Raw genomic sequence first — 21908 nt, forward strand, 5'->3', positions numbered from 1 at the left:
TCCTATATGAGTAGTGTCCTTATAAAATGGGGAAATTAGAACACACACAGACGTACCCAGAGGGAAGATGATTTGAAGAGACTCAGGGAGACGATGGCCATCCACAAGTCAAGGAATGCCTGATGCTACCAGAAGCTAGCAGAGAGGCCTGGACCAGATCTTTCTATAGAGACTTCAGAAATACACCTCGATTTCCAATTTCTGGCCATCAGAGCTGTGAGACAATACATTTCTGTTGTTCTCACTCATCTTGGCTGTGGTACTTTGCTGCAGCTGTCTAGGAACCGAATATAAGTACCCCAGAGTGAGCTGAGGTGGGGTCTTCCAGTGAGCCAGGGGAGTTGAGCTCATCAGAGGGCTGCAAGTGTATTCAAGATGTCAACAGAGATTAGAAAAAGATACAGACTTCGGAGCTAGGTACACCTGGATTTGAATCCCAGCTTTGTCAGTTTGTAACTGTGTCACTTTGGGCAAGCAACCCAACCTCCCTAAGTCCCATCTGTCAAATGGGAATAGCAGTGGGTCTTGGCAGAAAGGTTTGTTATGAGTGTTCCACGAAAGAACATTTGTCTGGCAATTAGCACAATGCTCAGTAAACTGTGGTTACTATTTTCCCTCTTGTGGGATGTGCTGTTCTCGATGAAAGGGGATTGTCTCATTCCAAATCTAATGAATTGGGTAATCTGTGAGTATCTACTAAAGGCAGAATATCAGTGAGAATCCAATGGGAAAAACCAGACACCAGAGGAGGGGAATGGCTTTGTAGGCAGTGGGAGAGCTACGGAAGAAGACAGACAGGGGAGGGGGAAGCAAGCGCAGATTAGCAACAGTAGGAGGGCCTTGATCACCTCTGGGGTTGAAGCCACTGGGGGAGGAGCTGGGGTTTCTGGGATGCAGGAGGGACTGGAGTCACCAGGTAGTAGCTGGACCCACAGAAGGCCTGCCTGGTGGGAGGTGGAGACACAGGAAATGTGGCTGCTGCTGGAGATAACTGCCTGAGGCAGATAGAAAGGGAGAACCATCCTGGCTTCTCCCTTCCTCCCACCCACCTGGTTCCTATCACTGCCTCCCACTGGCCAATCTGGCGGAAGCCAGCCGATCTGGCAGCTTGCTGGTGTTGGCCTGCCTGTGCTACAGAGCAAAGCAGAGTGAGGGCAAAGCATGGAGTTGAAGGCAGATAGGCCCAGGCTCAGCATAAGGGAGCGGGGGTCACGTTTCAACTCCATGAGCCGGATTCCCTTTCTAGAAAATGGGGATAACAGTAGTATGGTAGTCTCTCCGCATAGAATAGTTGAGTGCGTACAGTAAGATAACACGAGTTAACAGTTTAACCCAGTTCCTGGCACACAGTAGGAAGTACTCTATAAATGTGAAGAACGATCTAGTTAGCCATTTTCTGCTCAGAGGATGGAAGGAGGGAGGAGGACAGAGCCCTGGGTATAAATTCACGGCACAGGAACGGTCTTGGTGCTGGTGATATTTTTATCTCAGACACGTGCCCATCTGTCCCCTCTCCATTCTAAGCTGGTGACTCTGTCAGTCTCCTTTTAGAAACCCTGAGTCAGGGCTGACCGCACTGAGTTCAGGGGAATTGGGAGTTTGGTCTCCATGCTCCTTCAAAAGGATTTCAAATCCTCTTGACTTTTAGCTGGTGTCTCTGCCTCCCACTGGTGCCAAAGCCTCCTGGCTTCCCCCAGCCTGGGGCTGAGCCACCTCCAGTCTCTCTCTTTGTATAATTAAGAAGAAAAATAGAACAGCCGATGTTGCCAAACATGTATTTAACGTGACACCCTGGGTTCAGGGAGTGAAAAATGAAAATGTTAAGGTTTAGAGTAAAAGTCTCCATGCTCAGCTGTCTTCTGACCCTGGGATTTCTCCTCAGCCTGACTGCCTTTAATCCTCTGCCCTGGCTTGTAAAAACCTTTCAGGCTGAAGGCATGTATTTCCCAGAGAAGTGTTCCAGCCTAATCATGCAAAAATGCCCAGCATCCCAGGAATAGCCTGTCAAGTGTGATGTGGTTCCGTGAGGCCCCGGGGAGGGTGGGGACGTTGGGGGTGGTGGTGGCGATGAGTTCTTGCTTTCCTTCACCGAGCCCTTCCCCTACAACATCCAATCCATCAGAAAACCCAGTTGACTGTATCTGAGCTCTCCCATCCGGCATCATCTCTCCCATTTTATCCAGACCACCACCATTGCTCGCTCAGAAGTTTGCAGTAACCTCCCTGGTGTCTCTGCTTCTACTTTTAATCCTCCTAAAGCCATTCTGTAACAGCAAACAAAAATCTTTCTAAAACAAGTCTGATCCTGTTCCTTGTCCAGTTGATTAGCTTTATTATTTTAATGTTTATTTATTTATTTTTGAGAGAGAGGGATAGAAACCGAGCAGGGGAGGGGCAGAGAGAGAGAGAGAGAGAGGGAGATAGAATCCCAAGCAGGCTCTGCACTGTCAGCATAGAGCCCAGTGTGGGGCTGGAACTCACGAACTGTGAGATCACGACCTGAGCCGAAACCAGGAGTCGGGTGCTCAACCGACGGAGCCACCCAGGTGCCCTTCATTATTATTATTTACTTATTTTGAGAGCAATAGAAAGCATGAATGGGGGAAGGGCAGAGAGAGAGGGAGAAAGAGAGAGAATCCCAAGCAAGCTCCACACTGTCAGCGCAGAGCTGATGCGGGGCTTGAACCCACGAAACATGAGATCGTGACCTGAGCCAAAGTTGGATTCTTAACTGACTGAGCCACCCAGGTGCCCTCTTTTTTATTATTACTCAAAATTTTATTTTGAGTAATCTCTACACCCAATGTGGGACTCAAATTCACGACCTTAGGGTCAAGAGTCACATGCTCCACCTTCGAAGCCAGCCAGGCGCCCTTGGTTGATTAGTTTCCTGTTGCTGCTGCAAGAAGTTACCACAAATTTAGTGGCTTAAAATCATACCAATTTATTCTCTTACAGTTCTGGAGGCCAGAAGTCCAAAATGAATTATGAGAGGCTAAGATTAAGGTGCTGGCAGGGCTGGTTCCTTCTGGAAGCTCTGAGAAATGCATTTCTCTGCTTTTTCCAGCATCTAGTGGAAGCCCATATTCCTTGGCTTGTGGCTCCTTCCTCCTTCTTCAAAGCACATTTATCCAATCTCTTCTGTTGCCACATCTCCGGTTCTTTTTGACCCTCCTTTCTATCTCTGATAAGGACCCTTGTGTTTACATTCAGTCAATCTGGATAATCTGGGATAATCTCCCCATCTCCAGATCCTGGACTTGGTCAGATCTGCAAAGCCCCTTCTGCCATATGCAGTAATATACTCACAGGTTCAAGGAATAAGAATGTGGACATCTTTGGAGGTTCATTGTTCAGGCTACCCCACAGTGCTTAAAGCCCTCCAATGGCTTTGCATCTGAGTTAGAATAAAACCCAAGCTCCTTACCGTTAATGGGAATGCCTTCTGTGATCTAACCCATTCCTATCTGTCCCGCCCTCCCCTTGGCTCAGTTGCATAAGAACCTACTTGCTTCTCACTGTTCTTTCCACAGTCCGACTCCGTTCTTGCCTCAAAGCCTCTGCATATGCTGTTCCGTCTGCCTAAACGCTCTTTCCCCAGATCTTCATATGGCTGGCTGGCTGTTTCTTCCTTTTCAGACTTCTCCAACGTCCGCTTCTCAGAGAGGTCTTTCCCTGATTAATCTCTCTCACCCACTCCTCTCACCTCCCTGCAGTCCTTCACATCACTTGGGTTTACTTAATGTCACCGGGGTTTACTTACTGTTACTTTTTTTTTTTTAAATTATTAACTTATTTACTGTCTTTCTCCTCCATCAGAATGTGAGCAAATGAGAGAAAAACACTTGCTTGTTCACTGCTATATCCCCAGGGACTGGCAAACAGTAGATCCTTGATAAATGCTTGTTAAATGGATGAATGGATGGATGATGATCAACACATCCAATATGGTCTTTGGGCTTCCATGTCCAGGATTCGGGCTCAGGACAGAGGTAGGTCAGACAGGCAGGAGGGTGCGACATTTAATGAGTACTTCCAGTGTGCTATTCCTTCCTTCATGCAATTCAACATTTACTGAATACCTGCTGTATGCCGGGCCTTGTGCAAATTATTTATTCATGCATTGTTTATTCAATTCAAAGAGCATTTATTGAATGCCTACTGAATGCTAGGCAATGTACATTTATCAAACATTTATTGTATACCAGCTGTCTCAAATCAGTGCCTAGGTACACAGTACTATTCAGTAAATACCTGAATCAATGAATGTCCTCAAGGAGCCCCCAGTCTTCCTGCTAAAATGGCCTGTAAATAAATAACTCTAACATACAAAGATAAGGCAGTAATGTGGGTGTGTTCAGACTGCAGAGGGGCCCCTTATCAACTTGTACTGGCAGGTACCTTTCTGAGTCTTATCTTCTTACCTGGGAACCAGCTCTTTGAAGGTCAGATAGACTCTCCTCTCATTCACTTGCATATCCATCCCCTGGGCACCCAGGAAGGACCTGGCCTGTAGCACACGCTCAGTCAGTGCCTGTTATCTGGTTACTGCTGCTTCCCCTATGGACAGTTGTTCATTCATACACCAGGCAAGAGGGCAATAGCTGGGTCCTCACCCTGGTGCTGCTGGCCGGGAGCCGGGAGCCTCTGACAGGCTGCCCAACCTCCGTTTGGCTTGATTCTTCCAGCAATAAATGAGGGATTAAGTCCTCCTACTTTGGTGCAACCCCTTGACTATTCTTGTAAAAACTGAGGCAATGCACAGAAATTGTTAAAGACTTGGGGCACCTGGGTGGCTCAGTTGGTTAAGCTTCCCACTCTTGATTTTGGCTCAGGTCATGATCTCATGGTTCGTGAGTTTAAGCCTCAAGTAGGCATCTGTGCTGACAGCGTGGAGCCTGCTTGATTCTCTCTCTCTCTCTCTCTCTCTCTCTCTCTCTCTCTCTCTCTCTCTCTCCTCTTCCCTCTGGGTGTGTGCTGTCTCTCAAAATAAATAAATAAACATTAAAAAAATAAAAAGAAATTGTTGAGACTCAAATATTCACTGCAGTCATCAGGTTTTGCCTGATCTGACACTTTCCTTCCTTCCTTCTTTCCCTTCTTTTTTAATTGTGGTAAAATACATACAACATAAAATTACCATTTTAACTATTTCATTTTATTTATTTATTTTTAAACGTTTCTTTCTTTCTTTATTTATTTTGAGAGAGAAAGAGAGAGTGTGTGCAAGCAGGGGGAGGGACAGAGAGAGAGGGGGACAGAGGATCTGAAGTGGGTTCCGTGCTGAGAGCGGCGAGCCCGAAACGGGGCTTAAACTCATGAACCGTGAGGTCATAACCTGAGCTGGAGTCTGATGCTCAACTGACTGAACCACCCCCTTTCCTTTAAGTTATCTCTACCCCCAACATGGGGCTCAATCTCATGACCCCGAGATCAAGAGTTGCGTGCTCCACTGACTGAGCCAGCCAGGTGCTCCCTTTTATTTTTAATTAATAAAAAAATTAACTCATTTATTTGTTACCTTTTACTGGGGTCTTCTATTTAATGATCAGGTTGTTTAGAACATTTACAAAGATAACTTTAATAATATACCAATTATTTTGATAAGAAATGGCAAATACTGAGTTTGTCATAGTAAAACCGAGTCATTAAATTACTTTTTGGAGGTACTTACTGTCATGCAAAATAATGAAGACAGTGCCACTGTGGACCAGTTTAGTAATAAAGAATCATATTATGCAGTTCTAAACTTTAAAAATAGGAAATAAACATACATGTGGCTTAAAAATAATTATATATTTGGGGCGCCTGGGTGGCTCAGTTGGTTAGGCGTCCGACTTCAGCTCAGGTCATGATCTCACAGTCTGTGAGTTCGAGCCCCGCGTCAGGCTCTGTGCTGACAGCTCAGAGCCTGGAGCCTGCTTCAGATTCTGTGTCTCCCTCTCTCTCTGCCCCTCCCCCGCTCATGCTCTGTTTCTCTCTGTCTCAAAAATAAATAAAAACATTTCAAAAATTAAAAAAAAATTATATATTATTATCATGATCAACTTAAGAAACAAAAATTCACCACTTTTATAGCAGCATTATTCACAATAGCCAAAAGGTAGAAACAACTCAAATGTCAATCAGCAGATGAATGGGAAAACAAAATGTGCTATATACATACTATGGATTATTATGTAGCCTTAAAAAGGAAGGAAATTCTTTTTTTTTTTTTTATGGTTATTTATTTATTTAGAGAGAACGAGCAGAGGAGGGGCAGAGAGAGAGAATCCCAAGCAGGCTCCATGCTGTCAGCGCAGAGTCTGACTTGGGGCTCAATCCCACGAACCATGAGATCATGACTTGAGCTGAAGTCAAGAGTTGGATGCTTAATGACTGAGCCAGCCAGGTGCCCCCAAAAAGGAGGAAATTCTAACACACGCTACAATATGAATGAACACTGAAGACATTACGCGAAATGAAACAGACCAGATACTAAAGGACAAATATGGTATTATTCCTCTTATAGGAAGTCCCTAGAGTAGACAAATTCATGGAGACAGAAAATAGAATAGTGGATGCCAGGCGCTGCCTGGAGAGGGAATTTTGGGGAGTTAGTTATTCAGTAGGTGTAGAGTTTCTGTTTGGGATTGTTATAGGCTGATATTCCTAAAACTCATATGTTGAAACCCGGACCCCCAGCGTAATGGTGTTTGGAGGTGGAACATTTGGGAGATGATTACGTTTACATTTTAGAGGTCAGGAGAGAGGGGCCCTCTTGATGGGATTAGTGCCCTTATAAGAGGAAGAGAGAGAAATCTCTCTCCACACACGCTCCAAGAAAAGGCATGTGAGCACACAGGGAAAAAGCGGCTGGCTACAAACCAAGAAGTGGGCTTTCACCCTTATGATTGGGATTAATGCCCTTATAAAAGAAACTGTAGAGTGCCCCCTTCCCTCATGTGAGGTTACAGTGAGGAGACCATCTGTGAGGAAGATGGCCCCCATTGGACACCAAATCTGCTGGCAACTTGACCTTGAACTTCCCAGCCTCCAGAGCTGTAACAAAGAAATGACTGTTGTTTAAGCCACCCTGTGGATGCATTTTGTTAGAGTAGCCCAAGCTATCCAAGAGTGGGATAAAGGAAAGATTCTAGAGTTGGATGGTAGTGATGGTTGCACAACGTGAATGTGAATATACTTAATGCCACTGAACTGTACCCTTAAAAATTAGTTAAATGAAGGGGTGCCTGGCTGGCTCGGTGGGTGGAGCAGGCGACTCTTGATCTCGGGGTTGTGGGTTTGAGCCCCACGGTGGGTGTAGAGATTACTTAAAAATATAATCTTTTGGGTGCCTTGGTGGCTCAGTCGATTGAGCAGCCGACTGAGGCTCAGGTCATGATTTCATGGTTTGTGAGTTCGAGCCCCATGTGGGGCTCTGCACTGACAGTGTTGAGCCTGCTTTGGATTCTGTGACTCCCTCTCTCTGCCATCCCCGCGCTCATGTGCACATGCGCGCACACTCTCTCTCTCAAAAATAAATAAGTGTTTTAAAAAAATTATGAGATTGACATGCTGCCCGTTGTGCTAAGAGGGCTGTAAACATTTAAAAAATTAAAAATAAATAAAAATAAAAATATAATCTTTAAAAAAATGACTTAGAGATGCAGAGGTGGCTCAGTTGGTTAAGCATCCGACCCTTGATCTCAGCTCAAGTCTTAATTTCAGGGTCTTGAGTTCAAGCCCTGCATTGAGCTCCAACCTGGGTGTGAAGCCTACTTAAAAAAAAATTTTTTTTCTTAATTAAAGATTTAAATGATAAACCCTGTGTGGTATTTGCTGCAATTAAAAAACCCTCCTCACTTCATCAGGGTATATACTAAAATTGGGACAATTCAGAGAAGATTAGCATGGTTCGTGCATAATGATGACACATGTAAACGTGTGAAGTGTTCCATATTGAAAATAACAACAACAGAGAGGTGGCTCAGTCAGTTAAGTGTCCAACTTCGGCTCAGGTGATGATCTCACAGTTCATGGGTTCAAACCCCCATGTTGGGCTCTGTGCTGACAGCTCAGAGCCTGGATCCTACTTCAGATTCTGTGTCCCCCTCTCTCTCTGCCTCTCCCCGGCTCGTGCTCTGCCTCTCTCTCTTTCTCTCTCTCTCTCTCAAAAATAAATAAACATTAAAAAAAAAAAATGACAACAACAAAAACACAGTAGCAACAACAAAACCCCCAACATCACCAGCATTTTCTCTGGAATTCTCCATGGCCTCATAACAATTTCCTCCTAACTCCCCAGAAGCAACTAGTAGCCTCAATTTTGGATTTATCTGTTATTATTCCACTGCTTTTTTATACATGTTGTCTACACTGGCTTCTTTTTGAACTTTATATAAATAAACTTCACCTTGTACCTTCTTCTGCAACTTGCCTTTCAACTCAACATTGTTTTGCTAGTCTTCATGTGCACGTACGCAGCTATACGTCTCTTTCACTGCTGTATACTATTTGGTATTACATCACATACGTCACAGGCCTCCTCAGCTCTTCTCAGCCTGCCTTCTCAGACAATCTCCCTTGGTGACCTGTTCCATCCTGACCCTTACACGGTGACCGATTCTGTGTGGGCTCTGGCCAACTAGATTCCATCTTGGGCTTCTCCTTGTGGCAGACATGTGCAGCACTAAGGGGCGTCCGAGGGGCTTACACATGGGTAATCTCCACGTAGGGGGTGGTTTACACCCCATGAGGCAAACGTTGGACCAGGAGCCAGCAGATAATTCTCTTCCCTTCTTCCGACCCCCAGAACTGTCCAAGATGCTGTGGTAAATATGGCCACTTCTTGGTACCCTCATACTGACTCACCCTCTTTCCCTGTCTCACTGCCCCTTTTCCTCTCTCTTGCTTCCTCAGGACTGCATTCTCCGATAAAGGAGTACTACACTAACTTTTGGTGCAGACTGCTTTCTGAGGAACCCAAGGAAAACATTCTGCAATTTGTCCATTCTCCTGTTGATGAACATTTGGGTTGTTTCACTGTTTTTTTGAGACTGCATACAATGCGGCTAGGGCTAACTTCCTTGTTCATGCTTCCCAGTGCACTCGTGGCTGTTTCTCTAGAATGTTCCTAGAGTTGGAATTGCTGGATCATAGGTTGTACACTCTTTCAGCTTTACCACACATTGCCCAATTAATTTCCAAAGTGCCGACTTCTATTTCCAGTTTATTTCACCCCTGTCCCTTGCCATCGGCTCACTACATTGGGATCATCCAGGCTTTCTTTCAGTTCCTTTAGTACATGGACTCCCCCATCATAAGGCCTCTACCTCTGCTATTTTTTCTGCTGAGAACACTTCCCCTACCCTCAGCCTAGCCAAGACCTCTTCTTTCCACGGGGCTCAGCTCTATGCTGAGAGAAGCTCCTTGACTTCCTCCTCAACCCAAGACCAGGTCAACCCCATCCTCTCCATGCCCACATTCTATATGTCAGAGCCTCCTATACCTCCTTGTCATGATACACTTAGTTGCAATGTTCCATCTGTCTGTGCAATTATTGGAACAAAGTCTCTCAACTCTGCTAAGTTTCACTAGCCTGAAAGTCATAGCCACAATGTTTGTTTGAGCTCATTGCCTTATCTCCAGCAACCAACATTGTGCCTGGTGCATAGTAGGACGTTGGTATTCTTATTATTCTAGTAGCTCTTCCATGTTCTCACTGATATTTGAGTCCAGAATGTAATTTTTCCAGCATGTCTTCATATATCTACTGTAGGCCAAGATCATGACAATGTAAACACAATCTCTTTCCTTGAGGAGCTCACAGATCGAGGTCAATAAACATTAATTAAGCCTGCTAGACCCTGACATATTTGAGTGCTTAGCAATGGTTTAATTGACTTAGACATCACCTCTCATCTGAGTATTACTATAATGAATAATGATGATCACTGTTTATTGAGCACTTACTATATACCAGACACTCTACTAAATGCTTTACATTACCATCTTATCCTATCTTCACATCCTACCAGGGAGGTGCTATTATTACCTCCATTTTACAGATGAGAAAACTGAGCCTTACTTAGGAAAGCAAAGTCACTTGTACCAGATTACACAGCTAGTAAGTGATGCACACAGGATTTCTCAGCTTGAGTGCCAACATCCTATCGTGATGCTAAATTTCTCCTGCCTCAATTATTCCGCTTTCAGTTAGATTCCAGAGACTGAGTGCTCGATCACAATGGTAAACTAGCGATCATTATGGGGCACTTACCAAGTGCTAATCACTTTGCATCCATCCATTCATTTATTCAACAAATATTTATTGAGAATCTCATGGGTTCAGTTCTATTTGACAGGTGTGGGGGTACAGAGGTGGACAGAAAAGATTAAAATTGCTGCTTTGTGGAGTTGACATCCTAGTGGGAGGAGAAAAACAACAAATAAATAAAAGATCTGATAGATGGTGATCAGTGCTAGAGAAAATGAAAGCAGAAAAGGGAACTAGGTCGTGTGATGACTGGGGTTTCTGTGGTTTCATTTCATTCTCCCAAACATCTATTATTTTCCCATTGTAGAAATGATAATGAGATTAAGAGGGGTGAAGTCACTTACCCACAGGCACACAACTTACAGGCTAAGAAGTCGGGCCTTTGAAGGACTGAGGATTCTACTCTTTGCTGTGCCTCTATTGAGTGCCTAGGATTGTGGTGTAAAGAAAAGGAGCATCAAACTTTCTTCTAAGAGTTTATAATCGGAGGTGGGTAAGTTGACCCAGGTGAGTGGAGGACTCACAGAACTCTGCTGAAGCGTCCTTGCCACGCCCAGGGCAGACATTAAGCATGATCCCCTGTGGGAGATGCGGACGCAGGGGCTGAAGTCAAGGCTCAGGCAGATGAATGGATTCCAGAGATCAGGAGCAGAGGTCTAAGGCCCGCTAGGTCATTCTGGGGCTGCTGTTGACCCAGAGGCACTACCAGCCCCAGCCCTGCCCCCACAGCAGGCTCTGTGCCACTCTCCCTTCCGCCCAGGGTCTCCAGACTCCAGGCCATCAAGCCGGGAGACCAAGTGGCTAGTGACCAGTGATAAAACCCCTGCATCGCCCTGGGGAAGCCATGCTCACATGCAAAGAGCGGCTTCCCCTCTCCCCACCCAGCATCAGCAACTCCAGGGGCCTCTCAGACCAGGGGGTTCGCAGGCCTCAGCTGCCTGCGATGACAGCTGGTTCCCTGCCCCCTGTCTCCCCTCCCCTCACCCCTTGGCCCTGCGACTCAATTTCTGCCCAGGAGATCTCATGAGATGGCCAGGCAGTCTGGGATGGAGTGGAGGAGAGCCTGGGCTTTGGAGCTAGAAAGGGGTACCACCTCCCCAGGCACACCACCTTGTCTGTTGCACTTTCAGAGAACCTCTTAGAACTTTGCATCTTCAAAGAGGTACAGTTTAAGATTTAGTGAAGCTGAAAATAGAGATTTTATGAACCAAGCCCTAGGGACTGAGGATAAGTAGTGAACTAAGACCAAGGTCAGTCTCCTCAGAGTCTTCTATCTATGTGTCTGTCTATCTATGTATCTACCTACCTATCTTAACATTTATTATTTTTGAGAGAGAGAGAGAGAGAGAGAGAGAGAGAGAGAGAGAGAGAGATAGAGAGAGAGAGACAAGAGCATGAGCAGGGGAGGGGCAGAGAAAGGAGACACAGAATACAAAGCAGGCTCCAGGCTCTGAGCTGTCAGCACAAAGCCAGCCCCATGCGGGCTTGAACTCACCAACGAACTTTGAGATCATAGATCATGACCTGAGCCAAAGTTGGAAGCTTAACCGACTGAGCCATCCAGGGGCCCCGGGACATTTCCTTTAAAAGAGAGAGCCAGACAATAGACTGTTCACACATGAGTATTTTATTATAATTATGACAAGTATTCTGAATGGAAAGAGCTTTGTGCTAGGGTAAGCTGGGCAAACTTACCTGCTCTCAATTTGCAAGGGGTGGTCTCAGAGATCCCTCTCTTTGGGTTGGGGTAAGAGCCAACTGCCCATTCCATTTCAGAGCATCCTGGCCTCCCAGGGTGAAAGGCCCGCTCTGTGCCATGAATAGGTGCTATAGGGTGAAGAGCAGGCTTTCCTACAAAGGCTGCTCTGTGTAGGAATCTAGGAGGCACTCAATAAGTAATTGGTGAATTAATGAAGTGCATTTCAAGGCGAGTTAAAAAGCCACTGACTCCATTTGCAAAGGATGTTGTAATATGGCTAACCAGGACAAGAGAAAAATCTCAGTACTGTTACTCCTAGATTTCTGGAAGGGTGAGAAATTTGGGGACTAAGGGAGGCACAGTAGGGGTGCTGGACTTCCATTAGACGGGTACTTTTTTTTTCTTTTTTTTAAGTAGGCTCCACACCCAACATAGGGCTTGAACTCACCACCCCAAGACCAAGGGTTGCATGCTCTACTGACTGAGCCAGCCCAGGTACGCTTAGATATGTACTTTCAGAGTAGGTGTTGGCACTGTGCTAGGCAGGAGATACGTCCATGCATGAGGCAGACAGGGGCCCTACAGCCCCAGGGTTCCCAGTGTGCTGACAGCATAGGCAACACTAAGAAAATGTGGTAAGTATTATGAGGGGGACAGGAAAGAGAAGATATCAAAGCTGGTTCCAAGAGGATAAGTAAGAGCTATGGAGAGGACGGCTGGCAGGAGAGACAACTCCTGGTGCACAGATCAGCAAATGCAAAGGTCTGGAGGAGAGAAAGCAGCTCTATTCAAAGAACCCAAAACAGTTGAGTGCGATCAGACTTTGAAGGCTTGTTGGGGAGAGAAGGTCGACTTCATTTTAATGAAGACACACACCATGACCACCACCCTGTTACAGAACACTGGTTCATTCAATCCTCCTGTAGCTCTTATACGTTTGATATTATGACCCCCATTTTACAGATGGGATAACTGAGGCTCAGTTTGGGCACCTTGTGTGAAGTCATAGAGCTCACTGGATTTGGGAATTTAGAATGTTCCTTTACGTAAATGCTCTTGTTCTAGCAGTTCCTTTTTATCCGAGGTAATGCGTGTAAAAGGTTTTTTCTGTAACAGACCCGTGTCCACATGAGGCTTTTTAGTCCTCTTGCAGGGCTTCTGGCTCCATCCAGTTCAGCCTGCAGCATTCAGGGAGCCCAGGAAGGGGCAGTAATGAAAGCCAAAAGGCCCAATGGCCTCTCTTAAAATTCCCCTGTGTCTATTCTGGTTCCCTCTCTGGGGGCACCTCCAGATATTATCTTCTGCTAAATAGAGAGTTTGATTCTCAGAAGTTCCAAGACGTGGGAGGTTAAAAAAAAAAAAAAAAAACTGGCAAAATCAACAACTACAAAAACCCCTGCAGCAGCCTGAGCACAAAGAGTTTGAGTTTTGAACAAAGGGCAGGGTGAGACCTGAAAGTAAATGCTGACACATCCTCTCTCCAGCTGTGAACTGGGGGGTCTGAGGGCTGCTGCAAAGGTCATCGGTCTCTACATCTTTGGGGCAGGAAATGCAATTCAATCCTCTCAGTGACTGATTGCTCTGCAAGATTAATGGAATTGGCTCCAACACTGGTCGCTGTTCTGACAGCACAAAAAGTGAATCAGACTTCTCCCTTCCCCTCTCCTCCCACTAAGCAAGGTCAGCTGATTCCCAATTTTAAAAGTTCAAAACTTTTCTCCAGGAAATTTGTCCCAGGGTGTTCCTTTGTGGGGCGAAACTCTACCTGCTGGGCTGAGATCCAAAACGGACACTTGAAGTTCTAGGGAATCTTTCTAGGCTTTTCACCCATCCCTACTTCATCTTTCAAAATAAAATTGATGTTAAGGGCAAGATCGTCCCTGAAAGGGTTAACTGCCAGCCGGGCTGTCAGGCCCTCAGGGATTGGCAACCAACGACAATTTAGCATGATGAAGTAATGCTTGGAGTTTGATTTCCATTGGTTAATACACTTGTCCATCAATCCAAAGATGCAAGTTTTGAAAGTATCTTTGAACTTTTAGGACTCGCCTCCTGGAGTTAACCCCTTAATTAACTCACCTGTTATTTCCAAGTTTCCTTCAGATCCTCGCTCAGGGAGATGTAGAACTCTCGCAAAGTCTTCCCCAAATGCCCGAAGCCAGACGCTCAGGCTGTATGTAAGCTGCCCTGATACTTCAATCTACACGGGACTGGTTGGGGGGGGGGAGGGGTGGGGAAGAAAAAAGAAAAAAGAGAAAAGGTCTTTGGGAACTCCACTCACTTGAACAGAAAAAGTACAGTATGCTGTTCCCCAAGTATTTTTTAAATTGCGAAAGCAATACAAAATATGACAAAATCCAGGATTTGGCAAAGTAGGAGGTGGATACACAAGTCCTTGTTATATTTGGTATATTTATCTTCTATGCCTTTTTGTTTAAAATGTTTGATAAATTTACAAGGGCAAATAATATATGAGATAGTCCCTATATCACTCCTTCAAAGTTTTCTCCCCCCTTGGAAGCGATCAAACGTAATGGCTTGTTGCTCCATTCAAGCTCTTTCTTCTTCTTTTTTAACTTAAAAGGGATCATAGCATATATGATATCCTGACTTTTTTATTTCTTAACCAATCTTGAACTGTTTCTAAATCACGACATTCAGATTTACTTCATCCTTAGCTAATATTTTAGAATGATGCAGTTCTCCAGACAATATATGGAAAGATCTCCAGATCATATTAAATGCAAAAGGAAAGAGGACAATGGGTAATATTTATGTGACATAATAATAATAATAATAATAATAATAATAACAACAGAAAAAGTATATAGAAGTGTGTAAATGCATAAACTATTTCTGCTAGGATACCCAAGAGACATGCTAACAAGTTTTCAGGGGATGGGAGTATGGACAGGAGAAACTGGGTAGATGGGTGGGGATGGGGGAGAAAGACTTAAAGCCATTTAAAAAAATTATTTTATTTTTAAGTAATCTCTACACCCAACATGGGGCTCGAATTCATAACCCTGAGATCAAGAGTCACATGCTCCACCCCCCAGAGCCAGCCAGGTACCCTTAGACTTGAAGCAATTTTAAAACAGTTGTTATTAAAAAAATTTTTTTGAATGTTTATTTTTGACAGAAAGAGAAAGAAACAGAGCGTGAGTGGGTGAGGGGTGGAGAGAGGGGGAGACACAGAATCTGAAGCAGGCTCCAGGCTCTGAGCTGTCAGCACAGAGCCCAACGTGGGGCTCGAACCCACGATCTGCAAGATCCTGACCTGAGCTGAAGTCAGATGCTTAACTGAATGAGCCACCCAGGTGCCCCCAAACAATTTTTAGATTGTGGAATATTTCATAAGTACAATCATATTTGTAAAATCTTAAAGAATACACTCAGGTGTTTACCATCCATATTAAGAAACAGGAAATCACCAGCACTTCTCCCTGTTCAGAGTTGAGTCTCTTCCTGCATTTTGTGTTAATCACTCATTTGCTTTTATTTATGCCTTACTGCTTATGTATATATGCCTAAACAATATTTATTTGGCTTATATTTGCCAGATTTAGAACTTTATTGTCTTAAAAGAAGAACAAAATGAAACTCCTGGGGCACCTGGGGGGCTCAGTCCAACTCTTGATTTCGGCTCGGGTCATGATCTCATGGTTTGTGGGACTGAGCCCCATGTCGGGCTCTGCCCTGACAGTGTGGAACCTGCTTGGGATTTTCTCTCTCCTTTTCCCTCAAAATAAATAAATAAACTTAAAAAAAAAAAAATAAAATGAAAGTCCTGCCTGAGTAGGTATTATGGATACTACAACACAGAAAGTGAAATTGAATCTGTAAGATCTCAAATCAGGCAACTCTAATGCATACATGTGGTAAAAATGAAACGCTGTACCAAAGAATACATTTTCTTCTCTTTTCCAGGTTCTTTCCCCCATTTTTTGATTATATTTATTTCCAAAGAAAATCCTGTACATACGAAAGAATAAATGTAGATATAGATTTGTTCCCTTTGGTTGACATAGTGGTCAGCACAATTTGATCAGCACAATTTGGTATTCCACATCTCATTGTTTCATGTTTAGGATGTCATGAAATCCTCCCACATCAGTATATGTAGAACTACTTTGTTCTTCTTAATGTTTTGATAACATTTCATTGCACAGAAAAATGGTCCAAGGATTATTTAATCAGCTCCCTTAGATCATATTCAGTCTTTTTCTTTTTAAAAAATTTTAATGTTTATTTTTGAGAGAGAGAGAACGCACGAGTGAGAGTGCAGTGGGGGAGGGGCAGAGAGAGACACACACTCAGAATCCCAAGCAGGCTCCAGGCTCTGAGCTGCCAGCACAGAGCCCAACGTGGGGCTCGAACTCAGGAGCTGTGAGATCATGACCTAAGCTGAAGTCGGAAGCTTAACCAACTGAGCCACCCAGGCGCTCCATATTCACTCCTTTTCTGTTGCAAACAGGGTTACAATGGATTGCATCTTTGTGTTCCTGTCTATCAGCATGATACATATCAGGAAGTGGTTACCCATTTCTAAGGCTTCCTGCCCCATCACCAATTATCTGTCCTTGAGAAGTTTATTTGTCAGATCTGGGCAGGTGGGACAATCTTCTACCCAACTGGCATCCCCAGGCAGGCACGCAGAGTGACTGGTTGAAGGGCTAACACTCCAAACATTCACAATGTACCAGATGGCCCCTTCTAGGAAACCTTTGCAGACATCCCTTGTCCTCTTCCCCCACCTCATCATTCCAATAGTTCATTTTCTCAGGGTCCCTTCGTTCATTCCACAAATATTTCCAGAAGGTTGATTATGGAGACCCAGTGCCAAATCAGACTGTGAGGCAGCTTGGTAGGTGAGTTAAGACAAATTCTGGAAAACACTAAGATTGCACAGTCCAATAATGGTAGACACAGCTACATACATACAGCTATTTATATTTTAATTAAAATTAAAAAATAATTTAACATTCACTTCCTCAATCTCACTACCTACATTTCAAGTGCTCAGTAGCCACATGCGGCTAGAGGCTGCTGTATTGGACAGCGCAGACATAGAATATTTCCATGACCATGTCCTAAGGGACAGCCCTGCAGAGAGGTATAGTAAATGGTAAAGGCTGTGAGCTCCGGATTCCTATAAGCCCTGGATGCAAATCTTGTCTGTTATTTTACAACTGTAAAATTTGGGCAAGTAACCATAAAGGTGGCAAATTCTAGACTCTCCCTCATTAGGGTTTAGATGAGGATTCAAAGAAATAGCAACTGTGAGTACCTTTGCTTAAAGACATAGTAAGCATTCAAAAATCAGGAGTTCTTATAAAATCATGTATGAGTGTGAAAACAGCTTCAGTTTCTAACAGTTTGAAAATCTAAATTCTGGGGATTCCTAACTCCCTTTGGAGCTGTCTGTCCACTCCCTGTGCAGCCTGGAGTATGTCTACAATCAGAGCTGGTTCTTCTGTATCCCCTCTGTCTTGAAGCACAGAGCTGCTCAATCAACCTTTGATGAATGAAGAAATGAATGAATGAGGCCAACACAGCCAGGATTTGACTGGGCCTTTTGTAAGAATGAGAAGGAGGGTCCGGGAAGTCATTATTACTAAGTTTCAAATAAAACTGGCCTGCTCTTTTTTTCCTGCAAGAAAAAGTACTTCTCTTGGAGAAGCACCTTAATCTTCCCTTCCCTCTCTCACCTACCTCCGGCACCTCTGGGACAATTAGCCAACACCAGGAGCTCAAGGGTCTTGGCCCTTCCCCCTTTGGCCCAAAATAACCTCCTCCCCCACTTTGAGCAAATGCCTGGAATTCTTTCAAGGGGAGGACAAAGCCTTTCATCTGCCAATTACTGATAAAGGGAAAATGCAAATATGCTGGGGAAGGTGATCCATCAAGGACCCAACATTTATTGAGTGACCACTTAGGACCAGGCGGTAGGGTAGGCTTTCTGGGGGAGTCCAAGGGGAACAAACCCAGGCTGGCCCATTCTTCTTTCGGGTCTGTAGTTTCCTTATGGTTTGTAAAGGGAAGGGATTAAATTAGGTGACTACTCAACCCCTTTCCATTCTGACAGGCGAGGACCTCCCCTTTGGGGTGATATATGGACTTAACTGTTTTTGCAGTGAGGTGCCTGCCATCGGATCTTTTCCTGACACCAGACTTTGGGGACACCATGAGGCCACATGGGGAGAGAGAGAAGGGTCTATGGGAGGAAAGGAGAATCAGGATCAAGCATTCTATTTCGCTTTTACCTTATTGCACTTAACTTCCTTTTCTTGACCCTCCAACCCAGACACCCTCCTTTGAACATGTTCATTTCATTATGTGGGAGCAAGGAAGGTGGTCAATATCCAAAAAACCATCAGATGGCAGAACCAGGCTCTGGTTTGAGCCCCGCCAACTACATTTACAAGCTTGTGAGCTTGGGTGAGTGGTTTTGCCTTTCTGAGACTCAGTTTTTCTTTGTAATGTGAGGAATAACCAGACTATTACCCTTCAAGGGGTCTTGTGTGAAAGAGAAGCAGATTAATTGGTTCCTGGTTCTTGACAGGGGCTGAAGGCTAACCCCTTCTCACTCACACTGAGCTAACCTGGGCGATTTCAGTCTGGAAACAAATTTTGATATTTGCCATCTAGTGGACTGGGATTAAAACAAACTTCAAAGAGCAGTTTTTGGGGGTGGGTAGAAAAGAATATAGAAAGCTAGGACAGGAAACTTTAAGGTGAGGTGATTTCAGTCTGGAAACAAATTTTGATATTTGCCATCTAGTGGACTGGGATTAAAACAAACTTCAAAGAGCAGTTTTTGGGGGTGGGTAGAAAAGAATATAGAAAGCTAGGACAGGAAACTTTAAGGTAAGAAACTATCTCTTAGCGTGACCAATCCAGGGCTGATAGTTCACATCCGATCTCTGATGGGGAAGCCACTTCCTCTCCACACCTGTCTGAATGGAGTGTTGACTGGGGACCATATGGGGGCAGAGGAAATCATTCAGATTGATAATTTCTCTGAGCCTCAGTTTTTCAAAATTACTTGCTCCAACTATCCTACAGGGGCTAATGGCAGAAATAAAAAATATGGGAAGTTTTTTTTTTTTTTTTTTTTTTTGGCAAAGCCTGCTATGAGCATCTGTAATGTTCCTTTATTGTAGCCCTGGTGCTATGTGGTTACCCCAAAGATCAGGCCTAGTTGGGCTAGAGAAATGTTTAGGGCCAGCTTTTCTCATCATCAAAGTCTAACTGACTATTACTGTTCATAATGGAATTACAGGACAGCACATTTAGGATTACAGTTTTGGGGGTGGCCATGGCCAACCAGGTATATTGACAGAAAGCAGGAGAGTGCCAGTATCTCTGCCAAGAATCCCTACAGGATTAATCGAGGGGCTCCCCAAGTTCCCCACGCCCCATCCCAGAGCTTTCCACCGACTTTTCTCTTATAATCGGCCAATGAGGGCTTACCCTTCGCCTGCTTGCCAGCTGCGTTAGGAGGCGCCAGATCCGATTCTCTCGGTATTTCACTCCTGAGCATCTATTTCCTTCTCTTGGCGAGCGCAGGGACCTTTAAAAACTGTCCAACTTGTGTTCCAGGGCTCGTCGCCTAGTAAAGGACTCCACAGACGCGGGCAGGATGAATGAATGAAATGCAACGTCTTCCGGTCAGCTCGGGTCTGAAAAGGCTCTGGTCTGGCTGTTATTTCCTGTACCTGCGTGTGTGTGGGTCCGTATCTTTGAGTCCGGGAGTTTAAAAGTTATGCAGTCCGTACAGGTATGGAGCTGCGCTAATTTCTTCCTGAGCCCCCAAATGCCTCCTCCACATGGCAGGTCCGCATATGGGGGTCTGGAGAGGATCGCCACCCCCAGCACCCCCCCTCCCCCAAAAAAAAACAAGACATGCAGCAGAAAAAACAATTATATATACAAAGCTCTTTGAATTTGGGTCGGCCACGTAGGTAATGGGGTGGGGTGGATGAAGGAAGAGGAAGAGGGGTGGCCCGTGGGGGCCGTGGGCAATGGGGGCAGGAATTGAGGTGGGGGGTCGTTTTGGGGGGTGCCAGGCCTCGGGGGCTTTCTAGCCAGCAAGCTCGGCTTGCATTTCCGCGCCTCCCGCTGAGGCCAGCCGTGCAAATCTGCACCTCCCTCCCCACCCCCTCCTCCTTCCCTCCCTCCCTGCCCCGCCATCTCCGGGATGCGCCCGCCGCCTGCAACTCAGCCCTCCAAAAGTCAGCTCTGCACACAACTCCCGGGCGGCGGCGGCGCCTGCGTGCAAGGCGCACTCGTGACCCAACAACAAAACAGCGATGCCAGGGCGCTAACGGCGCCCGGTGCCTCCCGGGCGCCCTCCCCGCCCCTCACCTCCTCGGGCAGCCGCCCCCGCCCCCCCCATCCCGGGCCGACTGCCCCCTCCACTAGCCCGGCCGCGGGCTCAGAGCGCGATCGGCAACAATGTTTACGTTCCGGGGATTATGACGTCGACGCCTCCCCCCCCACAACTGCTGAAAATGGTTTCCTAGGACTTTGCAAACGGATCTGCTTAAGTGTTGGTGCAAAACTTTGTAGATCTCGGCTCTGGCTTGCTTTATTTATTTATTTTTTGGTTTGTTTTCTTTGGTCTTCCCTCCTTCCCCCCTCCGCCAAAATGCAGGGGGCAGGAGTGTTGACAATTAATTGGTGAACTCTCCTAAAAAAATGGAGGCAGAGAAAGACTCTGGAAGAAGATTGGTGTGTAGCTTTTTTTTTTTTTTTCCAAATCTGTATCTGGTAATGATAGATCTATTTTTTTTTGTTGTTGTTGTTTCTTGCTGCCTTTTCTTTCCTTTTCTGTATTTTGCAAGAGGACCGGAAAAAAATATAATAAATTGCATGCAAAAGGAAGCAAGCAGCTTACTCCTCCAGTCCCTTGTGAGGCTCAGAGTCTCAGACACTTAAGTGGGGAGGTGGTAGAGGGGAAAGGCGTGGAGAGGGACTGAGCGGGCTCGGGGTTCGCCCGGAATCTGGGGGGCTGCAGGGCCCGGCGCTGGGCGGTCGAGGGAGGAGGCAGGGGATGCGGGGAGTGGTGGGGGAGTCTCCTTAGGAAGTGAGTGTGCGCGCGCGCTTGTGGGGAGATGAGGCAGCTGCTGGTGCGTTTTGGGGTCTACGATGGGAGCTTTGTGGCGGGCCGTCTGCCTCTCCCCCTCCCAAGCCCCGACCTCCCCCTCCACCTCTTCTTCTAGCATTGGCGGGCGGTCGGCGGGGGTGGCTGGGGTCTCAGCCCTTCCATTTCAGCTTTCCAGCTTCCCGAGTAGCTCGGGGGCGGCTCCAGTCTTAGAAATGCCGCCGGCCCCCGGTTCCGGCTTCCCGGCTCTGCCGCCGCGGCCGCCCGGGCTGCTGTTAGCGCCGAGCGGGGCGCTGCGGCGGCTCCTCCCGGGGCCTACAAATGCCCCGCCAGCCCGTGCGCGGAGCCCCCTTCGCGGGTTACATAACCAGGCTCCCGGCCGAGTGGGCAAAACTCAACACCTATCGGGGGTGGGGGGGGCCAAGGGAGAGCCCCCCAGATGTCCTTTCCATGGCCTCCAAAGATGCAGGAGGGGAGTGCCCTGTACAGGGCACAGCCGGTCCCCGTGGGTGCGGGCCCCTCTCGTTATCCCGATTTTCAGCATCTTTGGCATTTGCGCAAAGTTGCTCGGGTCGCAATGGTGGGGTGCGGGGGGCGCGCGACTCCTGCACCTGCTTGAGCTGGGCCTAGGGTAAGAGACGACCCCCAGTCCCCCCAATAATGCCTCGGGCTCTCTGGTTTGGGTCCCTGCAGCGCCCGATTGACCGCCAGAGATACGACGAGAACGAGGACTTGTCGGACGTGGAGGAGATCGTCAGCGTCCGCGGCTTCAGCCTGGAGGAGAAGCTGCGCAGTCAGCTGTACCAGGGGGACTTCGTGCACGCCATGGAGGGCAAAGGTGA

At 46.2% G+C, this 21908-nt stretch overlaps 1 protein-coding gene, 2 long non-coding RNA genes and 1 other non-coding gene across 9 annotated transcripts in view; 2 read left to right on the top strand and 2 right to left on the bottom strand.

Moving 5' to 3' along the window:
- Positions 1 to 7834: 7834 nt before the first annotated feature.
- Positions 7835 to 7946, top strand: LOC124518556 (U6 spliceosomal RNA). Its single transcript, XR_006963686.1, has one exon. It is a non-coding gene; the product is annotated as a U6 spliceosomal RNA (small nuclear RNA).
- A 2368-nt stretch (positions 7947 to 10314) lies between these two features.
- LOC124518437 (uncharacterized) lies at positions 10315 to 11775 on the bottom strand. Its single transcript, XR_006963667.1, has 3 exons — positions 11754 to 11775; positions 10622 to 10686; positions 10315 to 10406 (listed from the first exon to the last, which is right to left on the bottom strand). It is a non-coding gene; the product is annotated as an uncharacterized LOC124518437 (long non-coding RNA).
- Positions 11776 to 11804: 29 nt separating this feature from the next.
- LOC124518148 (uncharacterized) lies at positions 11805 to 19537 on the bottom strand. Its single transcript, XR_006963631.1, has 3 exons — positions 19434 to 19537; positions 14037 to 14167; positions 11805 to 11839 (listed from the first exon to the last, which is right to left on the bottom strand). It is a non-coding gene; the product is annotated as an uncharacterized LOC124518148 (long non-coding RNA).
- Positions 19538 to 19673: 136 nt separating this feature from the next.
- Positions 19674 to 21908, top strand: part of KDM2B (lysine demethylase 2B) — a 127565-nt gene continuing 125330 nt past the window's right edge. For 2 of the 6 annotated variants that reach the window (XM_047087940.1, XM_047087941.1), the window contains exons 1-2: positions 20161 to 20511; positions 21760 to 21904. In XM_047087940.1, coding sequence (XP_046943896.1) covers positions 20161 to 20511; positions 21760 to 21904 — 496 coding nt within the window. Of the gene's footprint in view, positions 19741 to 20160; positions 20694 to 20722; positions 20733 to 21759; positions 21905 to 21908 lie in introns of those variants that run through there. The other 4 variants (XM_047087942.1, XM_047087943.1, XM_047087944.1 and 1 more) reach the window with 3 other exon arrangements.

This window comes from Lynx rufus, unplaced genomic scaffold (genome assembly GCF_022079265.1).
Source record: "Lynx rufus isolate CCGP_SWC_20201006 ecotype Redwood Valley unplaced genomic scaffold, mLynRuf1.p SCAF_24, whole genome shotgun sequence".
Lineage (NCBI taxonomy): Eukaryota > Metazoa > Chordata > Mammalia > Carnivora > Felidae > Lynx > Lynx rufus.